This window comes from Syngnathus floridae, chromosome 5 (assembly GCF_059516105.1).
Source record: "Syngnathus floridae isolate MCC-2025c chromosome 5, RoL_Sflo_1.0, whole genome shotgun sequence".
Taxonomy (NCBI): domain Eukaryota; kingdom Metazoa; phylum Chordata; class Actinopteri; order Syngnathiformes; family Syngnathidae; genus Syngnathus; species Syngnathus floridae.
In genome coordinates, this window is record NC_142417.1 from 12,973,944 (window position 1) to 12,993,674 (window position 19,731).

Here is a 19,731-nt window from a genome sequence, read left to right on the forward strand (position 1 = left end):
AGCTTTTCAATATGCTTCACCTGCCTAACAACTCAGTCAGATTCATTAAGTGGCTCTTTGGAATTGCAATTTGTATGCAAAGAATGTTGACATTTTCAATATTAGACACATGGAGTCCCAATTGCGTCTTAAGAATACATTTTTACAATTGCAAGCTATGTAAATATCTTGTCATGAGTCACATTCATAATGAATCCATTATTTGTTTTCCTAAAGAGATTTATAAACAACATCTGGGAGATTGTGCTTTGACCAAAGAGTAATAATACACATTTAAAATGAGTAAATTCTATGATTTTGAAGATGTGCTCGTTCAGTATTTTGTACTGTGTAATGAATGTACAGTGGTAGTTTGACTTTGAGCTATAGTAGATTTTTTCCACCTTTGAGAATGCAAGAATATAAGAAAAACATGAATTCCCATAGCAATGATAAATTCACTTATGTTTTATTAAATACCACACACACTTCTAATTTTGGTGAACCGTTTAGTTATTCATTAATAACGTCGTTTTTCATGAAACATGAAAACCTGAAGACAAGAATTTAATTTCTAAAATACCCTCTGGTTTTGAGAGCTGCGATGACAGGGAATCTAGCCAAGATGTATTATCCACAAACAGAGTATGAATTATTGTAATGCTGACTTTTCCTCCAAGTGACTACTGCATCATTTGAAAATCCACTTGTAACTGTGGCTGCGAGTGTGTTTTAATTATTTTGTAGATGTGATTGATACTTCAGTAAAAATATAGAGGTACAGTAACTCCACTGTATTCCAGGCTAATTAAATGTATTTATGCCTTGAGAACACTTTCAACTAAACCACTTCCCTTTGTAGTGGAAATATTCTGTTCCCTTTTTCCTTTGATTAGTCTACACTCAAACTGTCCGCAAATGATATGCGTGCCTTCTGTGTTAGACTTTTATATCTTTTTTCATTTTAAGTTACATCTAAAGACAGTGAGTATAGTGTCGGAAAGGGGTCATCGCTCAGAAACGTTGCTGTATTTTCAATTCATGTCCATTAGTGAACATCTGCAAATGTAAAGCTAAAAAAAAAAAAAAACATGACGTTGGAGAAGCAGACTAGAAATCTTCAAATGTTCGTCCTTGTGTGTTCTGGACTCTAAGTAAGCCCGATATGTTGGTGTTTAATGATAAGCTGTGAGGCGTAATTGATATGCCGACGTGTCTGCCATAATATTCCCCTTATGCAATGGCTATATTGCCTGCCTTCTCCTTTTCAGGGTACAAATTACTATGGTTCCTTAGTATTTGCAATCAACATTTGCTGCTCTTACTGGTGGGTAAAATAAGCATTTCTAATTAGAGGAAAGGATATAAAGCAAACCGTAATTCACTCACCTAAATGTACTTTTTTTTTTTTACCCTTCCGTCATGGTTTGCTTTGCAGGAAGGGTGGAAAGAGAGACACTAGATAAGCAACAAAAAGCAACAAACATCAAAGCAGGATTTGGTACTTTAAAAGGAAATCCACTTTGTACTTATGATGACTTAGAGTGAGGAATGAATCCTGTTTATGCTTAGAAACACATACACATAAGCACCCCCCCACCCCTCGCTAAATAAAAATACTTTGTTGAGATTGTGATGGCTTTGACTGCATTAATAAACGAAACTGAACTTTGGAAATCCTCGAATTTGTGTCTGTCGCACTTACTTTTATATAATGTGCATCCGAAATTATACTTACTATTTAACCAACCGGCAGCACGTTGGACAAGCGGTCAGCACATTGGACAAGTGGTCAGCACATTTGTCTCGCAGTTCTGTGGTCAGGGATCCAAATCGGGATTGCATGTTCTCCCTGTGCTACTTCTCCCACATTGCAAAAGCAGTCCCAAAAAATGGCCAGATAAATTGAATCAAATCGGCACAATCTTCATTTCACACAAATAAAGTGAACATTCAAGCATAAAATACAAACTTGGTGATAACCGTCTATTAAGCAATCAATCGAGGGTTACCTAGATCTCATATTTAACTTGAGGCTCATTTTTCATCTTTCATCATAATTTTTGGACAATTCCAGGTATGCAACTTTAAAGTGTTTTGTTTTTAATCAACGAGGCCCTCTAGGTATTTTGTAGCTCAATTAGCCAAAACGAAATTTTCTAACAAATCTGTTGGGGTGTACTCATTTACACGGAGTGTTGTCTGTCGTAGCTGTTTGCCAAATACCAAATATTTCTGTTTCAAGAGCTTTTGAGTGTAATATGTTAAAAAAAAAAAAAAGCTTTGTGTTGTTGCAGTTAATATCTGATTTAACTTTTGGCTTTTTTCTCTTCTTTTTTCTCTCCTTTGTGATTCCTTGTTTTCTTTCCCAGCTCTTTCTCATTCTACCTGTAACACCTGTCTGTTTTTGTTTGCGTGGGGGATGACTATTGCCTAACAGCTATCAGCTTGTGTATCTATTAGGTGTGTATTCTTGTGAAGCGGTATTTCCAAGCCCATTTATTGCAACCTAGATATCATGCCACCATCGCTTAGGGATATCGCTGCTTGTATGTGTGACAGTGACATGCACTCAGGCTTGCAACTGTTATCTGGAAATCACCAGCCTCTGACAGTATGTGTGATATGAAATCAAGATATGTGTCTGAATGGCTGTGGGAACCCTGCATGTGTTGGATTTGCGCCTGCAGCATTGCTCGCATGTCAGAATGCATTACAGTTATGTGCATGACCATCAGGAATGACAGTGTCATCCATTCCAGCTATGACTGTTCATTTGCAGGAATTGCATGAATGAAGTCTTCTTCATTATCAGGTGTCCATGGAAAAAAAGGGTTATTAGCGTTCTCACATTCACTCAATGAACACAGGGAAAAAATGTCTAGATGTTCTCAAGAGTTGCCTTTTCACACATGGGAGGAGCTACTTGTTGTGAAGTTGTACAGGAAATCGCTGACATTCTGCACAGCATGCAGGACTGTGAAATAAGGTCACGTTGTTTTCAATGAAATCACAAACCACATTAATCCCGCTCTTTGCTCTTTTCTTTGGCAATTGTGACACAGTTCACGAAGGACCCCTAATTCCACATAAGTTAATATGACTGAAATGTAGCTCATCTTTTTATTTTCTTATATTTACAGAGGAGCGATTTGGGAGGGAGTAGAAATAAATGACAATGGAGACGTCACATTATTGCCACATGTCATATTCATGTTTCAAGTGGGACTAAATTTAAGTCAAATATGAAGTCAAAGGGCAGCACGGTGGATCTGCGGGTGCGAGGGTTCACTTTTTTTTTTTTTTTTTTAATTAATCAAGGCAGCACAGAGTGTCCTGGTATCTCCCATCCCCGATATGAATGGATTAATTAGGTCTGAAAGAACTTGACTAAGCCACACAGAGCCCTAACGTCACTAACAGGTTAGGGATGAAGATTGTTTTAGCTGTAAAGGAGCAAGACAGTGTAAAGTTAATTTAGAAATAACACATTATTAAACATGAAACATATCATGCTTTCAAGAGAGAATCTGTTAGAGTGCTGCTCACTCTAACTTATTTTTGCAAGAACCACATGGGAGACAGTTAGAGTGAGCACCACTCTAACAGAATCTAAATTTAAAAATATCCTTCACATAAAGATTGGGTTTACTGTGCTTGTGTGAAAAGGCCCAAAGTGTGTGATGTTTAATTCCCTTTATTCACAATTGGTGAATTATGCCTCCATTTTGTTCCGGCGATATTTCGTCAAAACCTACACTGAGTGCTATCATTTCTACCAAGGTTTGTCTTAATTAGCAAATGGGCCTCAAACTTCAGAATGCAAACACATAATTGGCACCCAGCAGAGTACCCTCATTAATGTGTCTGCTGTTTTGGGTTTTGTGAATCCAAGATGTCTCTGCACAGGCCTTGCCTTTACGGAGAGGATTTAGCCTTTTCCCTTTTGGCACTGGTGTCAGAAAAGTGCAAATGAAAGAGATTAAACTAGCACAGATGCCACTTTCTGCGCTATGAATCTCTCCCCCCCTGTGCTGTCAGCCATTTTAATTGTTTCTGTTTAATGTGCCATGTTGGTGCTTTTTATGCCTGAGGATTAGCTAAAACCTTGTACAGGAAGTACACTCTCCAGCCTTTCTTCTGCGTCTGGGTGTCTTTATTGACCTGGTACCCCTCCTTTCCCTTTTCTCCTCTCCCGCCTTAACCTGGAAGCTCAGGACAAGTACAACTAATACAGGACATGGAGGACTATGAAGTTCGCTCAGCTGCCAGCATCTTGGCATCCGTGAAAGAACAAGAGGCCCGTTTTGAGCAGTTAACCCGAGCCCTCGAGGAGGAGCGTCGCACTCTGCAGCTTGGGCGGGCCAATGCGCCACCCAATCCTCCCAGCAGCCAACCGTTAGCATGGCAGCAAGTGGTGATGCAGGTAAATGTGTCAGCATGCTGGACCCATCCCTCTTGTCTATTTCAACCACAACGTAACATCCCAGCCAACTGCTCTAGAGCTACTTTCTCCTTCGTAACCGTCCCATCCAAGCAAGCTCATTCCATCATCATGTTAAGTCCTCATTGGTGGGAATCAATAACAATTCTGGTCAAGTTCTGGCATTTTGAGGCACCAATTTAGATTGCTTCAACCCTATCCTGGATGTTCTGTGTATTACTTTTTTGAGGCAAACTGAGTCTGCCTCTCCTTCTTGCTTCCTTTGCCTTTTTCCACTAAGCTGCTGCTTGACATCCAATTCCATCTCCTTTCACCTTCTGGTCTTTGATATTGTCTGGTGGTGGTGGTGATTGAATGTGGCCTTTCATCCAGATATAGGAGACCTGGCCAGGGCTCCTCTGCTGACTGTATCCGCAAGTGCAGGAAATGTAAGTTGGACAAATGAGACAGCTGTAATCTTCTCAAAATGTCAACAGACACATCAGTAGATTGATTCCAGCACTTTAATTGATTGGTGAGAGAGAATCTCTGCCTTTGTTAATGACTTCCAGCGTGAAGAAACATAAGAACTAATTGATGAGATATCACTTTTTTTTTTTAGGGTTCTACAAATGCATGTGTTTCTTTAACACATTTTTGTCCTTTGAACATTCCCTTTGCACATTATGAATTTTTGAACAGAGCTGTTCAAACGTTTTATTAAGCAGAAATCGAAAGCAATTTGTTCATGCAGCACCTGCAATGCTTAGATGCGGCATGTTTATTCACGGTAAAAGTGCAAAAGGCATTTATTATTGATAAAGTAAGACCTTCAGAAATGATTATACCAACCTTACATTTCCACTGAAGGGCCTCACGCAAGTAGGAAGAAAAAGGTGAACGAGTTAATCTTATAATCCTATTAAAATAGTGTACTGTATGTGTATGTATACAGTAGTTGTGTTTGAAAACGGGACTATGTGTACCGAAATGTTTCAAGGATTTACAGTTTGAAATGTCCTCGCATTTCCCTGCACCATCAAACGCATCACTCCCCACCATCACTCTCTGCACATCCTTTTGATGTGATCTTGGATGTAACTGGAACTGATCACATAAATATCAATAATTTTACATCAGTTGGCCAACAGGCGTTCCCCAGTCACTTTAGAAACCTTGGAAGGCCACACATACTCAATGTGTGTGCTTGCGTGACTTGCATCATTCAGGTCCTGATACCAATTAATTCAGCATTTCAGCTATGCAGTTTTCCTACAGATGTTATGCGGCATGATGTCAGGAAAATAAAAATAAAAATATGCTGCAAAGCATATCAAAGTTTATATTCAAGTCAAGGCAGGTTAGCAAATACTTGTGTATGGAAAAGTGATCGTCAAGTTGGTCACAGTGGTCTATTTTTCAGGAATGTATGAGATTCATTCTTGTCCTCATGTCAATATAACTGTTTATGAATCAATTCAAAGAACATGTTTATGCTGTGCCAGTCTGTGTAAAACATCAGAATGGGTCTGTCAAGCACTCCATTAGTGTCGCTTTGATGGAATCATCAAAAGGGATTCAGTGACACAGTTCGAAAACAGTTTTGAATCTCCATCCATTGATAGTCCCTGCAAGCCACCACTCGTACCATGACACCCTTTCTTCATTTGACATTGCACTCGCCTTTGCAAATTGATTTTTGCCCGAAGGTGCGTCACCATCAAGGCTTTGAAAGATCAAGTGATGTATTATGGGAAGTTCTATGTGTGGAGATAGACAAGACACAGACAGCCCCATCCCTCTGAGGCTGAGGGAGAAGGTGACCTCGTTTTACCAGTCGCCTCATCTCCCATCTCATACCGCGCCCATTGATAAGAAAACACAGGATAATTCCATGCACCTTGCTTATCATAAACTGTTGGTTTTGTTTGTAAGTGTTATTATTCAACAGGCCCCTGGCACTACGGAGCGCTGTCATCTTGTTGTCTGAATATAGTGAGAAGTTTTCAAAGACTTTTCAGCTCTAGAAGGGAGGGAATAGTGCAGCTTTTGATCAGTGTTGCTGTCTGTGGTGAGGATGTACAGACCCCAACCCTGCCATGGCACTGCAGCACTCAAGCAACAATCGGCCCAGTCGCCCTCCACCCACTTTCATCTCCACACAGCCCCCAGCCCCGTCTAGGCACAATGCATACAAAGGGCTGAGGGTGATATAGTGACAGAAGATCTATCCTTTTACTGGCTGGGCCTGGGAGACCTTGTACCCTCATAAATCAGCTTCCTAACAATCAGCCTTAGTTCCCCCCATGCTCTCCTTTTCTATTCCTCCTGTATCTCTACCCTGTTTTCCACTCACTGTGCCATCAGGAACCTTCTCGCCCTCCATAAACACCCTAATTACCTTCGTGTGAAAGTGGCTCCTTTGTTTATTTTTTCACCTCACACTGTTCCCAAGGTCCTCGTTTACCACTTTTTGTTTTGCCCTTATACTGCTGTTATGTGGAGTAGCTGGTCGAGAATGCCAAGAATGTCGCTGCCTGGTTTTCATGTTTTGTTACGAAACACCTACTTATGTCTCCACAATAGTTTCAAGTGTATCAAATTATCTTTGGAGGTCACGCCAAATAGATGTGTACGTGGCATTGGTTTTATTCCTTGCTAGTGGGTTGGTTTACAACTAGAGCTGCACGTTCTTGGAAAAAGGCGATGTGCTAAGGCCGGTGTTGAATATTGTGATGTGGATGTTATTGCCATATTTAACATGTACTGGTACCTAAAGATTTGTAACCTTTTATTTTGTGAGCTATTTAAATTCCTCTTTTGTGAGCTTCAAACCTTCAGCCTTTAAATCAGACCACTAGAGGACTTAATCTCCACCCTAGTCCAAGTCCCGGCCATTTGATCACAATCCAACAAAGCATTAATTCACTAAAAGCATTAAGAATGGTATGTGGAAGCTGCTCCAATTTTCTTCACTTTTAACCTTCTTCACATAGATGAACTCACGGTGTCAGTGGCTAGAATTCCTGCCGACGGGAAGTCCAAGGTAGTCCAAACATACATTTAACCTTGACTCTTTGATACTCAATGCAAACTGTAGCCCATATGTTTATAATAAAGGCCCGCTCCTTCATAAGACCTGCCTCTTGTGGAATGTGACCTGTCCTCGTGTCCAGCAGGATAACCAAACAAGGCTGCGTGCTGATCTTATTATCATATAAAAAGAGAATACTGTCTGAAAACGTTCTTCTTCTAGTTTATTGCAGGTCTGAAAGTGATCTTCAAAGAATATTTTCAAACAAGACTAGTGAGTTTCATATATCCATTTTAATTTTTAATCACAGGCATTTAAATCATGAGTTTCATATATCCATTTTAATTTTTAACCACAGGCATTTAAATCATTGTCTACATTGTGTTGGTTTTGTGTTCCGATTTTGCGAGTTTTTGGATGATTTTTTTAGTGGCATGACACATTTATTGGTATTTGTCATCTTGGACTTTAACCAAATTTACCTCTCTGTTCTTCTGTCTAATCTTCCCTAGCAATAATTAAAAACTACTACATGGGACATATGAGAGTATGTTCAGTGTTGGGCTGTTAAATTTGCACACCCACATGGGAAGACTTGGGCTTTTCAAACCACAGTTGGAAATGTGTGTTCAGAAGCCTGAAAGGTTCCCTTTGGGCTCACAAAATACCGGAGAATTAGTTAACTGTGGACCGTCTACCTCCACACTCAGATAGCGAATTTACCTGAGATTAGGATGCACGTTTTTGGTGTTATATTATATATATATATATATATATATATATATATATATATATATATATATATATATATATATATATATATATATATATATATATATATATATATATATATATATATATATATATATATATATATATATATATATATATATATATATATATATATATATATATATATATTCCTGCACAAATATAATTCAATCTATCAATAGTATCTTAGTTATCTTTGTTAATAGTAAACTATGCAAAATTGTACATGGGTGTCATTTCCATTTAATTATTTATAGTTGGTAAATTATGTCTGTCCTAACTTTGCTTAGGGAGGGGGGAACCTGTTCAAATTTGCTACACTTGATGAAAACTTGTTGCTGAATTGTTCACAAAATTAGCTGGAAAATGAATCAACTCTAAATAATAAATACATTGAAAAGAAATGTTACATTTACTTTCCATTTCCAATTTTGCGGACCATTTGCAATACCGCCACGGACCACTAGAGCGCTGCGGACCACCGGTTGACAAGATTGAGCTATAGCATATGTGTCAAACTCGAGGCCCGGGGGCCAGATACAGCCCGCCACATCATGTTATGTGGCCCGCGAAGCCAAATTTTGCATCGACTTTGTGTCATTGCTAAAATTAAAAATTGTCTTCACTTTTTAAAAATAGAAATATTGCTAGCAATTTTTATTACCGTTCATCTTTTTAAACAATTTGAACCGTTTTGACTGGTCTCTGATTCCAAATTTGGTTATTCATCAGTTTGCTGTGTAGACTATCCTGTAAATGATATAAGGCGTTGACAGTCATAATGGCCCTCCAAGGAAACTATGACTACAATGCAGCCTGCGACAAAAATGAGTTTGACACCCCTGATTTATAGCGCGGTCTTCGTAATCCAAAAGGTTAATTTACAAAATGCTAATTCGCATTTTAATTCAGATTTTTCTAGACATGGAATGTTTCCAATCGAAGACCAGATACACTGAAATTTTTCAACCATACTCAGTGTTACACTTTATTTCAGTCACTACACAATACAATATATGAGATCTGGCATTGCCTCAGGGTGGGACAGACTAGAAAAACGGACATACTGAACATCACACAGCCTGCAATTCCTCCTATTTCAGGTCACACACAACTGCACTCTTAAGTCATTTTTTCATGCTGGAGCCAGAAGGCGTTTAAATGTTGGTGCATTTCAGAAAGGCTGAAGTAAAAGAATTTAGACTTAGCATGTGAAATGTCTCGTTTTGTATACGGGGTCAGTAATGGTGTAGGAATGTGTGGAAAAAGTGGGAACTTATCTGACTTGCCTCTTTCGCCGAGTATTTCATTCAAGCTTCAGTTGAATGTAGCTGACGCTCCAACCATTTGTTCTCTCTATGATTTGAAAAATTGAGGAATATGAATGTATGAATATAAATGTGACCAGAATATAATACCCAAACTGCGGCCCAGGGGCCATTTCCAGCCCACAGTCCATTTTCTAGCAGCCTTACGAAAAATAGCTTTTGACACGACGGTGTGGGTGTTGAAAGTGGGCGTGACTTACCATGTAGAGCTTTTGTACAAACCAAAGAATGTATTTGCGTCATTAATTATTTCAGTTTCAGTTGCTGATATGCAGAGTCACTAGTAATTTAAGGTGTTTGTCTTTGAGAAATAAATGTTATTTGAATAATCGATTGCGTTCGACCACTGATCAGTACGGTTGTATCCCACACTCACCCAAAGTCGGCTGCATACATACATGGAATTTTCATCTGCTTACGTTCCCCAGAGGGTGAGGATTATGACACTGCCCTGCGATTGACTGAGTGACAGCCACTTCAGGGTGTACCGTGCCTTGAGCCCAAAGTTCTCAGGGCTCCAGTTCAACCATGAACCTGAACAGGATAAATAATAGAAAAAAAAAACTCTCCTGTGCACATTTGAGTTCCAATAAAACAACACACTTTCGGTTGAAATCGGCGATTTATTTATTTACCTCTTTTACTTTTATGTTATGAGTTTTCCACAGTGTTCAGCAGGTTTTGAATGAGTTGCTTAACGTAATCAAAGGTTAAATTACTCGAATCTAATCATTCAAAGATATTTTGAAACTAAATGCATGAATGCCACTGTTTGGACGTATTGTGGCTTGTAACTAAATCTAAATGCAGTGGTGCATAAAGAGGCAGTTCTTTCATTAGGAACAATTGAATCCGCAACACTAGGGAGATGAAACAACACTGCCAGTCTAGTGGAATGCTAAACCTCAGGCATTTCCCCTCTGCTCGGGATTTCTCCTTTCTCTGTTTATTTTAAGTCCAGTCATCCCTTTCGGCCTCTCTTGACTGTCCAAACGTCTCTCAAAGTTTTTCTGTTAAGCTTTCATTGACGTTATTAGATTAACATTCCACCGTAGTCCTGGACACAGTACTTGATATTGGAGTGTGAATTCTTTCACGTATGTCCACCCCCCTCCCTGACATCCAGAGCAGTGAGGGGAACGGGACAAAGAGGAAGAGAAAAGAAGCTCCCAGTGTCCATGTGTATGTAGGGTGTAAAAATTTGCAGAGTGTGGGCTTGCCTTTGCCTCAATGGGGGCAACTTTTGTTTTGTGTCTGAGACCCCCTCCTCTTCCTCCTTTTCTCTTTGCCTCTCTCTCTATGCCAAAAAGGGGGAGGGGTCCTTAGGGTGAGAGAAAGACACAGCTGTGGTGTATAGAAGGTGCTGGTCCCACCCCACCAAGGTGCCAGAGATAGACCCAAAGAAGAACCCTTGTGCAGTGAGAGAAAGATGGAGAGAGAGAGAGAGAGAGAGAGAGAGAGAGAGGGGGAACATTGCGATTTAGGACCCTCCTCTTCCCTTGTCTTTTCTCTTATTCTTCCTTATGTGCACTTTTGTGCACACAGTTCTGCTCCGATCGCTTTTGACTTGGGTTCATTAGAAAACTAGATTTTTTAGGTGCATGTTTATCTTTCCTTCTATGTTCTCTTCATTCCATACACGTATACAGTCTACAGCGCATCATCTCTGCAAAGGAGTCTTCTCGTACTAAAAGTTGTCAATTATTAAATACAGGGGACATCTAAACAGATACCGGATCTAACGCCATATTTTCAAAATAAAAGTAATAATAGCTCTTTCATAATAGAGTATTTCATAAACGGATAATTGATGATGTAGGAATGAACAACAAATTACTAAAATTAACTCAAATTAATACGAGTGAAACAAACTTTATTTTGTCATAAAACTGAGCGGACTACTACAAATGCAGTGAGGAAATTTCCTTCTTAACATTTCAAGTTTGATTTATGCATCATCATGTTAATTTAACATCTACTCTACGTACATGTACATCATGTCCTGTGTACTATTACACTTTATTATGTGATATTCTAATGATGTTTTTGGTATTATTGGTGATCTGTGCATAGAGCAAGTCCAAGAACAGCATGCTGTTCGAGTTCTACTTTGAAAGGCTCCCCAACATTTCCGCTTCAGACATTGCTAACGTTGTCCAACTTGATGCGGTTAGTCGAGGATGGCTGACCGCTTCTGAGCAGCTACCTCTGCGCTCTCAGAGGCTCAACTCCAAGCAATTACACCAGGATAACTCAAGGGCACAAGCGGAGAAGAGGAAGAAAAGCAGAACTTTTCAGACTGTTGGAAATAGCCGTCAGTCATTTCAATCCCACATTTTTTTTTCCATTTTGGAGAGCGAAAGGAGGAAATTTTGACAATGCCTGCTGAAGTGAAACAGGTCCGTGTTGATGTCTGTTGTCATCGCGAGCTTCTCTCTCTTCTTCACTTCGCACCGGAGAGATATGTATTCATGAGTCTTACGCATGTTTCATTTGGAGCGTGTTATTCCCTCTTTTGTTTAATTGCTGATATACCAGATGCCATTTAGGAGTACGGCGTGGAGCGTCTGCGTGCATTGATTGACGTGTCCCGCCCCCTTACACAGGGCGGCATCAGGTGAACACAATGCAATTTAGTAAACATCTCATCCCAACTACGTGGAGTTTACTGTTGCGCTTTTGCGTGGGCGCTCTTCCAGTTTCAGGACCTCGACTTGTGGTTATTCTTGTGGCAACATTCATGGGCTCCCTCCCAGTTAATACTACCCTAGAAAACGTTGTTGTGTGGTCATCGTGGGACAATCTGAAAGTTTGTGTGACTGAATTTGGGCCAGATTTATAGCATGGGCTGTACTGACAATTGTGTGAAAGGCATGACATTAAACCCTTTTGTTTTTTTTTTCTTGCATAGATACCAACGGAATGTGCTTTTGTTGGGATTTGTGGGCATTTGTGTGTACCAGGGCATGATGTGCATACATTATTGATACTTGCTGAGTTTGAAGAGCCTTTTCTCGTCAAGCTTGGCAGCTCTCTTGTAATAGAAAGACATTAAAAAAAAGAGGCAGAAAGTGAAGGATTGAATAAGTCCAACATCTCATCCGCCAGTGATTGGTTAAAAAAAAAGCTTGCTGTAATAAGTTAATTATGTCACCTAATAGCTAGTTCTATGCAATGGTTGCTATTTATACTCGCTCAGTCACTCTTTACTTTCCCATCCCTTTGGCTGTGATAACCCTGAAGGTTTGAAGTGTTACGCAAGTGCCAATGGACTCAAACCAGGTTCGTTACTCAAGGGTCACCACTTGTTGGGCTCATATCTTGGATGTATGCGTGCTGGAATGCATGTCAATGACCCAAGAATATGTCTGTGCCATGTTTTTTCCTAAAATGGCTCAGAGAGATGAAGGAATGACCTTGCATCTGTGACCTCTGCAGGGCAAAAATGGTTGTCATATTTTAGGCTAGGCCGGCATCACGGCTCGGCCTTTTGAACTTAGATTGAAAATCCTCAGCTGTGAGCACCTGCTTCATAGTCACACTTGATTTGTTTGTTAGTGTGTTATTTAGTCTTCATTGTGGAGCAAAACATTGAAGGAAGCGCCCATTAGAGACTGTACAGTTTCTTAAACATAATAGCCGAAGTCATATTTTGAGAAAAAAAAAACATTTTTCAACAGCTCCTCAGGATGCTGGCCATCCCTTGCCAACTCCACAAACAAATAATTCATTTATTTATACTTCTGAAATTATGTTATTAAGAAATATAATGAGAGTTTGGTTTAGTGTTTTGTCTTTTCTGAAAAAAATGAAAATAAATGACTTTGGCCGTTATTTTAAGAGGGAGACAATATACTGTCTTTAAGGTTTTAGTTTTTCTCCAACTCAGCCAGTTTTTATACTCAATATTCTAGCCGGAGGTGAGATAAGGGCGGGTCTGTGGAATGTTTCTCTAAATTAGCTTTTTGCCCAATTAAAATTGGTGCATAGCCACCCAATTAGTGGGGAAACTACAGCAGATCATGTCTGAGTGTGAAAACTGTACACCCGAAGCATGTAGTGCCCCAAGGCCTCTATATTCAGATGCTGGGGTTGGAGCATCTTCTCGTCATAAAAAATAGAAAAACAGATATGTCACGAAAACGAAATGAAAACATTATGAATAATCCAGTAGTCGCCATCCTTCCAAGGTCTACCAAAAGCCTCTAAAGCAAGGAGGACCCATCTAAATATCAAAATAATTTATGGTCATCCAGCCAAGACTAAAGGGGTGCTCTTGTCTTCAGTCTGCTAGTTTCCTGACAGATTTTGGGGCTCTCTGCTACATTCTTCAATTCAAATCAAAAAGTTCCATGTCTTTGCTTGGCAGTGTTTTGGTGCAAAGGCTCACCCTCCTTCATTCCTTTTTTCACATTTCTCCTCAGGCTTCCCCCTTTGTAGATCAATATTTGAAGACATGTAGAGCATGAGAAATTGGCTTTGTTTCGGGGTCATGCAAGAATAATGTGTGTGACTGGTAACATATGAACACATACTAGCTGAGGAGAGTGCATCAATAGAGGGGGCATCTGATGGGGGGGTGCTCTTCTTGTGTTTTGAAGGTGAGTGGATGTGGTGGGTCATGTGGTGGTGGGTCATGGCAGATGGCCTCACCAGCATGCAGTATGTCGACGTTTGCCATACAAGTCCCATGGCTGTTGCATGACGACTCCTATTATATTATTTACGATGCTTTCATATATATTTTTTTGTTAAACATGCTTTTGTTAATTTGGTAGGACCCAAGGACCAGGTATTTTTATACTGAATGATCAGTATGTTTTTTTTTTGTTTTTTTTATAAATAGAAACGTTTAAAGTTTGGTTCTAGTAATTATGTTGAAAATAGTTTCATCAGTACCGGGTAATTAATTAGTTCAAGATCCTAATTCCCTTGACCCTGTTCAATTTGCAATTATAAAATGTTTAAGTACCTAATACCCCTATCCTGCCAAAAATACTTATTAAAACTTTTAAACATTTTGATTTTGTGTGTGTGTGTGTGTGTGTGTAGGGGGGGGGGGAACAGACACAAATTTAGATCTATTGTATCATTTGCCAGTTTATACATCATCTTGTACTTAGTAAAGTTTAATATTTTAAATCAGCGTCTTGGCATCAACAAAGCTTTAAATAATACAACCTTTATATCATGAGTATTAGATAGATAACAATTGCCTGTCTGTTGGTATTTTTTTACGAGTGTAATGTGATTTCAAGCTGCCATTGCTGCAGCTGAGTTCTGGAAGGCAGTCCCGACTTTATAATAAATATTTCAATGCAACACAACCCCACACATCTGTGCTCCAAGTGGGTTAAAACGGATACTAAGAATTATGCACAAATGTTAACTGGCAAGTAATGCACTGTGCTATAAATAGTGCACTGTTATGTCCATGCAGTGTATCACATGAACCCCCCCATATTTTTTATTTTTTTTTTCTCGATTGTGGTGGTGGGTCATAAGCAGGTGTACATTCAACCCCCAGAGCGCCCAAAAGAGGGGGGCTCTTTTGCACCCCCCCTTGTCCTTAGTCACTGCTGTCTTGACTGATGCAGCCTCACGTTCGTTCCTTTGCTATGTGACCGCCGTTCAAGATAATAATTCTCCCTCTCCTTTTATCATCACGTTGATGGAATTGAAGAAATCTGAGGGGCAGTATAGTGCGAAGCAGACGGAGATGGTGCCATACACCCCTGTTAGAAAACAGCATTGAGGAGACTAGCACTGCATTAATGAGATGGCAGTCTTATCATCATGCTTCAGCTGCACTTTCCCTTTTCATATTCAGATCCTTTTATTCAACATTTCGTGCAGCTGCTTGCAGGCCACGCCACGTTTTACCTTATAACACCATCACTTGTCCCTGCTAGCTTCTAATAAAGTCTTTAAGACGCAGTTGAGCTTTGTTCTCCGCGGCCATATTTGTTGAATTTGACATAGATGACATGGAGAGATGTGTCAAACCATGCACCCATCAACACAACCAAGCAAGAAAAGAAAATCAATTTTATCCCAGTGCTATTTGTTCAATGTTTGCTCTGCAGGCTTTGGACAGTAGGATTCAGTTTCCCTGACCGTGTCCAATAAACACCCGCCAAGCTTTGCTGTTGGAAGCCAGCAACAAGAATCATTGTTTTGATCAGATAAAAAAAAAAAAAAAGCTACAGACTCACTGAAATGAGAGGTTGCGCCATCACACTGCTACGTTTGGACCAGCCAGGATCTGACATTGATTTACCATTGCTTGGAAAAGCACTAAAACAGCTTGTGACAAAACTGACTATTTATCATAATAATCTGTCACACAAATGGTGGTAAGATTACATAATGATATCAATTCAGTCAGAAAAAAAAACTACACTTACTAGATAAATGATGTGATTTCTTTAAATGAGATCATAATTGATAAAGCGAAACAGAAATACAGGCACTATATGAACATTATTATCAATTAGAATTTGGCCTTTTATTCTCCTGTATTATGTTACTTTTTCATTCCACCTAGCTATTAGGTCCAAAGACACAAGTCCTGACCCATGTTTGAACCAATGAACTATAAAAGATATTGCGAGCCAAGCCCTCTTGCCCAAAATCAGTAACCTCTGGCCTCATAAATGGTCTTCTGGATGAATACTGTAGAACAAAGAATCCCACATGCACTCACATATAGTCGTCTCAAATCCATTGAAAGTCTTCCCAGAAAGCAATTACAGCTGCAAAGGACAACCAACTCATATTTCCTTCTACCTTTTCACTTATCCTAGGTGTATGTAATAGAAAGCCGTCCATAACAATTGCGAATTATAACCCAGTCAGTCGTTTGACTGGTTTTCCAAAAGGGAATGTGGCTAAGCACTTGTAATCACTGACAGTATTGTCTGCAAAAGTCATGATCATAGCGTTTTATTTTGCACCTGTGAACAAAGACTACATTCAAGTCGTTTAAGAGCAGTTGGCAAAAGTTATTCTTGTCATTTCATTCTGGGATTAAGCACATATCTTTAGCTCATATATGATCCAGCCCATTTATTCAGAATCTTGGGATGGCTTGGAGAGGCCCTTCGAGGGGGAGGTCAGAGTTTTTATAAAGCTTCCCTCAAGCAGAAAAAACAAATGACCTTTACTTCTCCTTTTCTTTACCGTTCAACGTACGAGGCTGTATATGTAGGGTAATGCCGGGGCCTGGGGAAGACATGGCTCCAGCCCCACTTGCGTGTTTAGTCTGGGACTTTCTTTTGAAGGATTAGCCCACTTCCTGCCCCTGGAAATGGTGGGGATGTCAGGGAGAGCATCGATCTGCCATCATGGTACCATCTGTCTCTGGCTGCCTTTTAGGATTAATGAGTCGCTCTGACAGCTCTTTCGGAGGGTTCTAATAGAGTTGACTGGCCGTTCAGATTACTCTGACATGTGGCAGTCCGAGTAGTCGCGGCATGAGACAACGTCGCTGTTTTCTTTCCCACATGCACGTCATTCCACTCATACAAAGCAGAACTTACTGCACTGGTGTGATGGGCAGACACAAACATTTGAATCTGTGCTGTTTTGAACTTAGCAAGAGAAAGATGGTGCGTCAAACAGCAATAATTCTGTTTATTCCTTTCTCAGAGCTCAGTCACAAAGCATGTTTGCAGGGGTTTGCAGTGAGGACTGGCGTTTATTGACCTGCGGGCGGTTGAAGAACTCTGATGAGGTCCGGCAGCTCATTAGAATGCTGTTCCGAACCTTACAACACACAACATTGCCGGTACTGCTGATGGCTTGGGTCCAGGGAGAAAAATAAAAGAAAGTGCTATCGAGGTGGAATGAAAGTCCAAACCACTGTAAGTTGACCGACTTTGGCTCCACTACAACCTTTGCTACTCGCAGCTTCTGCTGTAGCAGCTGCAGCTGCACACAAACATTATGCTAAGCAGAGGCAAGAGTTCAGCCAATACCAGGACGAGAACTCCCCAAAATGGAAAGACAAACATGCTCCTTGCATTCTTTGTGCTGCTGCCTCACCATGCAGACAACCATTTGTAGACTTTAATGGAGGCATCTAGATCTTCAGTGGTGGCTGTCATATGTCATTACATGGGATGGCACAGTCTTGTTTCTCATCTCTCTTGATATGCGCTCTTCTCATTCCCAGAGGAGCCACTTGTGAACAATGGAATGATGCACGGCTCTTTACACATTCCATGGGCTCTTTTCAGCTATCCAGTGCATCTGCACTGCATAAGTGTCTCTCACTACATAATGACAGCAGGAGGTTTATATATAAACAAGTAAAATACCATCAAACATTATTTTTTGATTTGCTTGGAATTTGTTAGAGGTGGTGAAGTGTGTCAACCTGAACCTCAAAAATGGAAGGAGAAGAGCTAGCAATCCGTTGAAGGTGCTGTACTTAAAATTCTTTTGGCCGGGATAAAGCGTGTAAAATCCCAATGTCAGCTTTTAAGCTCTTTGCACCCAGCTGTTTCAGCCAAACAAGCTTTTAGTTTGGTAGTAGGACATTGTAGCGGTGTCTGCTATTTGTAATTCTATGGTCTGCCCTTAAAGTTACCAAAAGATTGGGGTAGGAATCGAGCTCAAGAATTTCAAAGATTTTTGTTCTCTACCAATACCCTCTAAATAAAAAACAAAAGTCTGACCCAAGGTTTTGGATACAGGTTCCTTGTTGATGCATTTTTCTCAAAACCTTGCACGTGTGAAAGCAAAAAGCAGGCCAACATTTACTGTGAATACACTTATTGCTATCTTTCTGTCCAAGAAAGGAAACCTCGCAATGGCCTCTGAAATAACTTTAAACCGACAAGACTGGATTTGCATAAAAAATGCACAGTGGCAAGCCGCAAAGGAAAATATCCTTTGGGACAGATGAGGCATAACTGGAACTTTTAGTTAAGTCACATCAGCTTCGAGTTTCCAAATGCAAAAAATGAAGCCTCCAAAGAAAAGTACACCTGTGAAACACAGAGGAAACTGTTCTTGGGATTCTTTGTGACGTCTAGAAGTGGGTGTCTTGAGTCTGAACAGGCCACAATGATATCTGTAGATTATCAACTACAGGTCAGGGGTCTTCAGCTCGAACACAGAATAATAGCTCAGATCAAAGCTGGGGTGACCTTCTATGAGCTCTAATCTAAATCCTTTTGAACAACTGTTAAAGGTCTTTGAAACATGCAGTCTGGCGTGGGCCAAATGTGTAATGACACTTGCACAAGATCATTAATTTTGTTGCACCCAAAAAAAAACCAATCCCGATTTTCTCGATTCCCTACATTTTTTTTTTTCACACAAGGGTGTATAACAATTTTGTAGCCGTTTCAGTTTCCATTCTTTCAGTCTCCTTCTGTTTTCAGAATGTTTCCCACAGTTTTCAGTTTTGTTGATATGGTTAATAATGTTTCTTGATTTATTGTTAGTATTGAAAATTCCTTATTGAGAATTTGCCTGCAGGTAAACATTTACTTTTGTATATCTGCAGTGGTACACATTTACCATTAACAATAGGGTAAATGTGTTTGCCGTTTGCTTTGTTCGCTAAGACACATTTCCTGCATATTCTAAAGAATACACAACAATACTTTCTCTGAAATATGTTTATCGCTGACTGGACTGGGAGTTTTTTTTTTTTTTTTATCAGAGGGACGGCCTTCAAAGGGAAAGCTATTTTGTCTATTGCCACATTGTGATGTGGAAATTACTGCGGGCCTGTGCAGAGAGAGTGATCTGGAACCACAGTGCCAAAGCATAATCACAATTGCGCAGGCATCAGGACTGGCACGATGTCTACAGCCTTGTGACTCTGGACTGTCACTGCCCCACGCTACCATTGTGTTGCCTTTGATTCAATCACGTCTGTTCATCAAGCTAATTTACTTTGCTTAGAAACGCTCCTGCCTTTCCACTCCAGCTTGTCGTCTGTGCTTTGGATACTGTTTCCCCCTGTTTGAATTCACTAAACAGTGGCTGTCCCACTGTTTCACTCAGTGGATCGATCGATCATTTCAAAGTGAGTTGTGAGTGTGCTGTATTATGTATACATGTTTTCGATTGTTGGATGTGAGTTGGTGGTTTGAATAGTTTGATTGTGTTTTAACTTTGTCAGTGGCGGAAGTGTTGTTTTGTACAAGTGGGGTTCTGAATGGGTCAACCATGAAAAT

The 19,731-nt window shown here is 40.0% G+C and overlaps 1 protein-coding gene across 11 annotated transcripts in view; it reads left to right on the plus strand.

The window, feature by feature from the left end:
- Window positions 1–19,731, plus strand: part of arvcfb (ARVCF delta catenin family member b) — a 136,522-nt gene that overhangs the window by 54,773 nt on the left and 62,018 nt on the right. For 5 of the 11 annotated variants that reach the window (XM_088376148.1, XM_088376146.1, XM_088376149.1 and 2 more), the window contains 2 exons: window positions 2,352–2,442; window positions 4,192–4,405. The exons of 2 other annotated variants lie outside the window; for them this stretch is intronic. In XM_088376148.1, the coding sequence (XP_088232274.1) occupies window positions 4,220–4,405 (186 nt within the window). In that variant the 5' untranslated portion in view covers window positions 2,352–2,442; window positions 4,192–4,219. Of the gene's footprint in view, window positions 1–2,351; window positions 2,443–4,191; window positions 4,406–11,709; window positions 11,935–19,307; window positions 19,581–19,731 lie in introns of those variants that run through there. 4 more of the 11 variants (XM_088376147.1, XM_088376150.1, XM_088376153.1 and 1 more) reach the window with 3 other exon arrangements.